Source organism: Rhinopithecus bieti, unplaced genomic scaffold (assembly GCF_001698545.2).
Source record: "Rhinopithecus bieti isolate Rb0 unplaced genomic scaffold, ASM169854v2 scaffold_2432, whole genome shotgun sequence".
NCBI classification, from domain to species: Eukaryota; Metazoa; Chordata; class Mammalia; order Primates; family Cercopithecidae; genus Rhinopithecus; species Rhinopithecus bieti.
Genome location: NW_016804136.1, coordinates 3,106,773 through 3,115,813, shown reverse-complemented (window position 1 = coordinate 3,115,813; position 9,041 = coordinate 3,106,773). Strand labels below are relative to the sequence as shown.

The following is a 9,041-nucleotide window of genomic DNA, read 5'->3' as shown; positions in this document are numbered from 1 at the left end:
AAAAAAAAAAAAAAAAAAAAAAAAAAAAAAAAAAAAAGATGGTCCTCCTTAGTATCTGCTGACCAAATGGATTAACACATGAAGAGGAATAGACAGTCTTCCCTCAACTAAATAGCCAAGCCCTAAACCCAAGAGCCAAACTATTCAGTAATCATGGTTTTAATTTATTCTAGCAAAAAAGTAGGAAAAAAGGAAGGAAGGAAGGAAGGAAGGAAGGAAGGAAGGAAGGAAGGAAGGAAGGAAGGAAGGAAGGAAGGAAAAAAGGAGGGAGGGAGGGAGGGAAGGAAGGAAGGAAGGAAGGAATGAAGGAAGAAAGGAAGGAAGGGAGGTAAGAAGGGAGGTAAGAAGGAAGGAAGGCCTGCTGGCTGGCTAATTAATTGTCCCCAAGGAAATGCATATAAACAGATTCTCCATCACTCTCAGTGGTCAAGATAATTTACCTACCCTGGGCTGACTTATAATAACCCAATCTATTCATCTTTCCAATTATGAACAACTTCACAATCTTTCTCTTGATTTTTTTCATACACCTTTAGCTTATCCATGTTTAATATTATATTGCAGAAGAATGAGAAACCAGGGCTGTTCTCATCTCATTGGTGTGCCCTTGGCTTTCTCTCAATAAAATGTTTGCAGGGTTTGTATGCTCGCTCTTTAAAAGTTGAAAAGAGAAATTCTTGAGAAAACAAGTAACCAACACGCAACCCTAACAGAGTCTGGGGCTGACATTTGCAGAAGGTCTTGCTCCCTATTTGACTTCCCAAACTTTGTAAGAGAAGTAGGTGTGTAAACCAAGGAAGTTTTACTTCCTTATGATGATCAAATAGAGGCGGACTCCACTGGCAAAGAGAGCCTTGCAAGGTCTTTGCCTCTTTTGAAGGACCTAGAATATCTTATGATATCAAATGTCTGTTGCTTTGTATTTATAAAGATGATGACAATGACCCCTGACACAGTGCCCCTGGGTGCTGTGGATAGAATTTTCTCTGATGAGTTTACTGGGACCCCTTGATGCAAATAGAACCCACTTAATAGATAAGGCAATAAATAAGGCAGGGTCTCCTGGCCTCTCCAAGGAGTGACTGTGCTCTCATTGCTTCGAGAGCCCCATCAACACATCAGATTCTCAACAGTGAGAAGCTAAGATAGTTGGCCTTATCAGTCCTTCTAAGTGATAATATCTACTGGCAGGAGATTTTAAACACAGTCATTCAGGATGCCACTTCCTCTGACTTCTCTGGCCTGCTCCTCCCTGTTCTTTATTTTTGGATTAGCAGAAAATGTCAGGATGGCCAGGTATCAGTGACAGGAAGTTTGAGACTACAAAATAATTCCCAAGGTATGTGTAACTCTGAACTCCTCACAAGCTCTGCTTTCATGAGCCTTAACAGGACGGTTGAACAGCTAATCCCTTGATTCAGTGAAATCTATTTCTGATGTTAGGGGAGCCCAGGGGCCAAGGAGAGGCCACAGTGGTCGCACTGACCCACACACCGTTTTCCACTTTGCAGATCATTCCTAGCTATCACTAGACAAGCTTCTCACCATGATAAGCATCCTACACATATGGAATTTCTCAACAAGACATAATTTTTCCTGTAGATTCATGGATTCTGCCAGCACCAAGTTCTTATTTGTCACCTGTGAGAGCCATGAAGATACTAATACAGTGGGACTCCCCAGAGGGACACGGACAAGGGTCTACACCCTTTTCCATTCCCCAATCTCCCATAATTTTCAGACCAACCCAAATTCAAATAATCTGTCTTACGGTCTCCTTTCCATCTTTTTATCTCCATAAATTGCCAAAGTGACTTAGACCTGCGTTATCCAATATAATAGCCATCAGCCACATGTGGTATGACGTGCTTGAAACAGGGCTTGTCTTAATTAAGATGTCAAGTGAGCTGTAAGTATAAAATACACAATACATTTCAAAAATGTGATATAAAATATTTAATGTCTCAATAATATTTCTATTGACTCTATGTGATAATATTCAGGGCTTATTGGGTTAATGAAAATATACTGTTAAAATTCATTTCAGGCCAGGCATGGTGACTCACACCTGTAAACCCAGCACTTTGGGAGGCTGAGGCAGGTGGATCACCTGAGGTCAGGAGTTTGAGACCAGCCTTGCCAATGTGGTGAAACCCCATCTGTACTAAAAGTACGAAAATTAGCCAGGCATGGTGGCGGGCACCAGTAATCCCACCTACTCGGGAGGCTGAGGCAGGAGAATCACTTGAACCCAGGAGGCAGAGTGTGCAGTGAGCTGAGATCATGCCACTGCACTCCAGCCTGGGCAGTGGAGTGAGACTCCATCTCAAAAAAATAAAAAATTTTTAAAATTTTAAAAAATTAACTTCATCTTTTTTTTTTAAAACTTTTTATGTGGCTACTAGAAAATGTTAAGTTACATTTACATATGTAGCTTACTCTGTATTTCTATTGAATAGCACTGGCCTAGACATTCCAATATCTCAGAGTCCAAATGACTGCTGCATGTACTTGGAAGGGGCCCAGATTTCTTTGTCCACCCATGTGCTTGGAGTTGTAGTTCAGGAAAGAGGCCCTATGTCCATACCTTCCACCGTCTCCTCTTCACTCCACACCTGAAAGAAAGACCTCAGATAGTAAGGCTGTGAGAAATGCTATCACTTCCGTGGATTTGTAATTCCCATCTCCCGCCTTCAGAACAGAAGTCTCACTTTGCCTTAATTATCATCAAGAAAGGGTTTATACCTTAATAACCAAGAAAGGGTTTGAACCATCGTAGCCCTGGTTTCCCAAATTTAAATGAAGTCACTACTGATTGTAAATATGCTCAGCTTCTATGCCTGACATAGAAGCTCCAGAGAGTGAAAGTGAATCTCGACTCTCTTTTTAATCCCCAGGTAGAGAAATGTGTTCAGAGTCTTTACGGTCATAGCCTTTTTAAGACTTAGAAAAGGAGCTGCTCTACTCTCCTTTGCTACTTTGTGTATTTGCCAAGGGATTACATTGTCAAATTAGGGACCACGTGCTTCACTAATAATGTTTTAAAGGCTGGTCTTTGTGAAAAGCAGCTTTGCAAAACCTAGTTATGGAAAAACCAAGGACAGCCAGAACTCTGCGGAAGGAGGGGGCCTGTACATGTATCCCAGAGAATAAAAGAGCTGGGAGTCAGTCAGCAGTATTGGGGGTTGGGGATAGTGAAGTACAAATTGTGCCAGGCAACATGTGATTGCTTTTTTCTTCCCTCCCCCCTTTTTTTTCCTGACAGAAGAAAATTAGTGCTTCAAAGGAATAGAAGTAGATGGAATATTTTCTTGAATTTTAGAGAAGTATTTGACAAATGTCATATGAATCTTATTGAGGGTGTTCACCAAAATTTGCTGAGAGAGTGGGAGGTGGGCACAGTCTGGGAGCATAAAGTGCTGCTGCCCAGGAAGCGGTGCAGGATGGACAGGCCTTGGGAACAGAGGCCTCCCTGGGGTCCGCACATCTCACCTGTGCACCCGTGGGGATGCCTCTCCAAGACCTTAAACTCTTAATATATCTTAAACTAAAAAATAAATCCGCCAGGCATGGTGGCTAACGCCTGTAATCTCAGCACTTTGGGAGGCCAAGGTGGAAGCCAGAAGTTTGAGACCAGCCTGGCCAACACGGTGAAACACTGTCTCTACTAAAAATACAAAAAAAATTAGCCAAACATAGTGACAGGCGCCTGTAATCCCAGCTACTCAGGAGGCTGAGGCGGAAGAATCTCTTGAACCCGAGAAGCAAAAGTTGCAGTGAGCCAAGATTGTGCCACTGAACTCCAGCTTGGGCGACAGAGTGAAACTCTATCTCAAAAAAAAAAAAAAAAAGCTGAAGTTTAAATTTTAAACTCTCAGAACATCATTTTAGCATAGTACTATACCTCTTGATGCTTAAAAATACACACAGAGGCTGTGTGCAGTGGCTCACATTTATAGTCCCAGTACTTTGGGAGGCCGAGGCAGGGAACATCACCTGAGGTTCGAGACCAGCCTGGCCAACATTGCGAAGCCCTGCCTCTACTAAAAATACAAAAATTAGCTGGGTGTGGTGGTGGGCACCTGCAATTCCAGCTACTTGGGAGGCTGAGCCAGAAGAATTGCTTGAACCTGTGAGGCAGAGGTTGCAGTAAGACGAGATCGCGCCACTGCACTCCAGCCTGTGTGACAAGAGTGAAACTCTATCTCAAAAAAAAAAAAAATTAAAAAATTAAAAAATTAAAAAAATTTTTAAAAACCACACACAGAAATTTTCATATAAGAAACAGAATTAATATGCATTTGATGAAAATTCACTGCATGGAATTTCTGGTGTCTTGTAGCCATGTATTCCAGTAAATGGATTTCTATATTTTTCGTTGCAAAACAAATCTAGTCAGCTCCCTGATTTCTGTGTCACCCCCCATCTCCAGTCCAATTAGCCTGTTTATTTCTGAAACCCAAAGTGCCAGCATGGGGCGTGAGCGGTGAAGGGGTGTTACACATTCTTCTGCTGGAAAATGAGACCAGTGTCAAGGGTGGAAGATCGAGTTTGAGGAGGAAAGACGAGTTTCGTTTGAGGTTTGAGGCTTAGGGTTGGCTCTAGAGATTGACACTTTGAAGCTATCACCATTCAGATGCTGGTAACAGCCAAGAGAACTCACGAGATGGCCACAGTGTGGAGTGGGGGCCGCAGGTAGAACCCAGGGTTAGGAAGTTGTGGTCAGAGGATGGAGAGCCCAGGAGCACAGTGTCATGACAGCCATCCTAACTGTGAGTGCTGGAGTGCAGGGGGCCGCTAGTGTGGCAAAGGGAAGTGCTCATAGGAGGGCAGTGTCCACACGATGTAGTAATGACTCTTACTGGTCTTGGAGAGAGTCCTTCGAGTGAAGTGATCAAGAAGCAGAAGCCAGAATTTAGTTTTCTTTTATTATCCATTAAGCATGTTATCCAATGCCACTAATTATTTCTATTGGTGTGGATGGTTAGGACTTAATATCTAATGGCATCTACCAATGTCAGGTTTCTAGTTTTGACAATATTCTATAGTTATATAAAATGTTATTATTGAGGGAAGCTGAGTGAAAGGGACCTAGGAACTCCATGCTATTTTTGGAACTTATTGTGAGTCAAAATATTCCAAAGTAAAAACTATTTTAAAAGAATTATTATCGAAAGTCATTTCCAGAGACTCATGTCAGCCCCAGACACAGGGTCCTGTGCTCACAGACTCTCAGTCTCCCCAAAGGGCAAAGGCTTTCCCCTCCACTCACCCCTGAACTATCTGTTCTCGGCGGGCCTGGGCTAGAGTGAAACAGCAAGGACTCCAGAGTCTACTGGCATAGGCTGTAAGAGTATTGATGATGCTAGCTCATCCCCTTGGAGGCAGTGTTGAGCCTCTATTGGTGCCACGGATGTGACCTGGAGCCCCACCATGCGATAGAGTCCCAGGGTTGGCATGACTCAGCGAGGGCATGTGTCTGTCCCTTCCCTCCACACTGCACTGTCATGACCACTCACCAAGGATCTGCTTTGTCTCTTTCACTTTCAGGACGCTTCCATTGCACACAGATTCCACGTGATGAGAGAGAAACACCCTGAAAAATTCAACAGCAGGTAAGTTGCAGGCCCGGCTGCACTGCCACCCACCCAGTGTGGCCCTGGCGGAACAGAGGCCTTTCACCTGCTCTCCGGAAATGTTCCCAGCCAGGGCCTCCAGGGACTTGGCCTTCCTGCCACATTGCCGGAAGGAGGGTTTCCATTTCCAAGAAAAAAAAATTTCAGAAACTTGGCACAGGCTAACTGCCTGTCCTCTCCCAAAAGATCTGTGCAAAGGGAGGGGCTGGGAAGCAGGAGGTGGGTATGAAGGGCCTGCTTTTGCAGGGGAGGAGGTGGGAGGGTATCTGCCCTTGGCTAACTGGAACCCCCTCCTGAGTCTCTTCTGCTTCCTAGTACAGAGCTTCCAACCCCAGCCCCTCATGATTCTTTTGTGGAAGGGTGGGGAGGCTGGAAGAGACCCTAGCTTCTGTCGGGCTCAAATGGGAGGAGGTGGCAGCTCCAGGGCTTGGACCAGGAGGACCAGAAGGGTGTCTCCTTTGCCTCCCCCGACAGCAGAGGGCAGCAGCAGAGAGGTACCTGCAAAGGCCGGAGACCCGGAACCCACTAAGTCCCAGCCTCAGCCTGGGCACTCTGTGAACTTGCCAAGTTAGGTTCAGAAATGAAAGGAAAGAGGAAACGAGGTCATTTGCAAACGAAAGCAAACCCTTCTTCCTTGTAGGAGAAAATTTGCCAGAACTGAGTTGTGACTGACATATAGCTACCCTTTTCTCCCTCCTTCCTTCTTTCTCTCTTTCTTCTCATTGGTTAATTTTCATTCTTTCTTTCTTTTTCTTTGCTGTACTATTTCAAGATGACCACTATTTCGACACTGTTCCCACCCCAGCCCTAGGTAGGTGGGGAGGAGGATGGATAATGATTTGGACGTTGTCTTTGAACCTGAAGATGTTGACTTTTGTTTAGCCCACAGAATTGTCTTTATTTATTTATTTATTTATTTATTTATTTTTTATCTATGAGACAGAATCTCACTCTGTCACCCAGGCCAGAGTGCAGTGGCGCAATCTTGTCTTACTGCAACCTCCTCCTCCCGGGTTCAAGCCTTTCTCCTGCCTCAGCCTCCTGAGTAGCTGGGACTACAGGCGTGCGCCATCACGCCCGGCTAACTTTTATATTTTTAGTAGAGATGGGGTTTCACTATGTTGGCCAGGCTGGTCTCAAACCCCTGACCTCAAGTGACCTGCCCTCCTCGGCCTCCCAAAGTGCTGGGATTACAAGCGAGAATTGTCTTTAAAAGAGAGGTTAGAGCGTTCACTGAAGACATTCATTTAAAACCCAGTACCCATCATTTTCAGCACTTGCCATTTTCACTCCTACTCTTTGTCCTGACCCCACAGCCTGAGAAGTCAACCAATAAGAAGGAGGTCTTTTTAGAGGTCAGGTACTGAACACTGCAGCTTCAGGAAGAGTGATCTGTGGGATCTGATAGTAGCTGAATGAACCTTTTAGGAAGTGCATCCTATCACAGCATCTTCTTGCTCTCACACACACAGACTCTACACACTCACGGCACGCTAGGAACACGTGTACTTCCAGCCCCTGACACTGTAGTCACAAACGTACAGTTCAGGTGATCTCCTCTAACAGTCTTTTGCACTCCCAGATACACACAAACCACTTTTTTAAAAAGTACTCCTCTTCAACCCATTCCTCAAACTTTTAAAGTCCTCTTTCCACACAAGTACCTTTTTTTTTTTTTTTTTTTTTTTCCGTGGCATCTCACTCTGTTGCTCAGCCTGGAGTGCAGTGGGGCAATCTCGGCTCACTGCAACCTCCACCTCCTGAGTCAAGTGATTCTCCCGTCTCAGCCTCCCAAGTAGCTGGGATTACAGGCGCCCGCTACCACACCCAGCTGACTTTTGTATTTTTAGTAGAGACAGGGTTTCACCATCTTGGCCAGGCTGGTCTTGAACTCCTGACCTCAAGTGATCTGCCCACCTCAGGCTCCCAAAGTGTGGAATTACAGACTTGAGCCACCGCACCCGGTCTCACACAAGTATCCTTATACGTACTCACGCACATGTACCATACACTTGTGAAAGCCATGGGGCTCTGTTCATTCATTCAACAGATCTTTTGAAAACATAATGCACACCAGGCACTGTTCTACAGGCGTTTTGGACAGACCCATGTAGGGGACTCACAGCCCGGTGCTGGAAACAGGCTGGAAAGCAGATGTGCGGAATGGTTTGTGTTAAGGGCTGTGACTAGAAGTGACCTATGGGAGCAAAAACCAAGGACATGAAACGTGGCATGGAGGGTTTTCCAGTGACAGAGATGCCTGAACCAAGATACAGAAAAAGAGGAGGGCAACACAGGGAGAAGGAAGCAAATGTATGAAAAGATATGAAGGAGTGAGAGGATACAGTATACTGTGGAAGAGCAAGATGTTCAGTGTGATCAGTTGTATGGTCTCGGCAGGGTAAAGAAACCAAACCTCTGTAATTTCCAGAAAGCAAGGAAGCAGAGGGAGGGAGAAATTTCTCCATATGCCAAAAATCAATAGGCAGGCCAACATATGACATAAATAGAGCAATCATCCATCACCCACATGATTAAGTACAATTAGAAAGACACATCAGTCAGGAAAAAAAAAAAAGATTGTAGTGTGCATTTTAATGCAAAGTATGAACAAATTCACTGTGATCTGTAGAACTGTTTTTCCTTCTCCCTTCCGAGATCCCATAAACAAGACTACTCTTTGAGGGTAGGTTCTCACCTCACTCTTCACCTGATTGAGGTCAAGGTAGCATGGGTGACATGGTGACAGGCACACGGATTTGCACGTAAACCTGTGTGCTTGCCTAACATCTGAAGACAGAAGGGTTGAAGTAGCACCTATTTCACAAGGTCACCAAATGCTTCCTATGAGGAACTTTGCATACATACTGCTTCTACCCTGCCTATTCGCCCGTGTCTAAAATACCCAGGAGTGCCCAATTTGTCCACTGAGAGGCAGGCAAGCAGCCATTTTCTTCAGGCTTCCTTATTTAGCATTGGAGATGGTTTTAAATAGGCAGGTGGTTGTTGCCATGGTTACCCCATTACACCAGCGGCTAAACTTAGGAAGGGCCGCAAGGGATAGGAAGAAAGCTTGATACCCAGGATTTGGAAATGTAAACGGTATTATCAAACAAGGCTTATTTTACTCAGCTTAACTTAGGTTCTCCAAAGAGTAGTTACTGCTTGGCTGGAAGCCCTTTGCCATTACTGCCCAGGTTTGGACTCTCAGGGATAACCTTGAGGTTAAATCTTGGGAGTTGTCATTGCTGTGTTTTATTCTGTTTTGTTTTGTTTTGTTTTCAGCAAGGGAGAGTGACTAGTCAGGGCTAGAACTTACCAGGAAACCAGAATCATTCATGTTGCTGATTCGCTTTTCTTGGCTATTCTAACAAGAATTCTTTTTTTTTTTTTTTTTTTTTTTTT

General features: G+C 44.5%; 1 protein-coding gene across 4 annotated transcripts in view; it reads left to right on the top strand.

The window, feature by feature from the left end:
* The window catches only part of DGKG (diacylglycerol kinase gamma), a 222,078-nt gene that overhangs the window by 120,748 nt on the left and 92,289 nt on the right, over window positions 1-9,041 (top strand). For all 4 annotated transcript variants that reach the window (XM_017866464.1, XM_017866460.1, XM_017866468.1 and 1 more), the window contains one exon: window positions 5,551-5,615. In XM_017866464.1, the coding sequence (XP_017721953.1) occupies window positions 5,551-5,615 (65 nt within the window). The remainder of the gene's footprint in view (window positions 1-5,550; window positions 5,616-9,041) is intronic.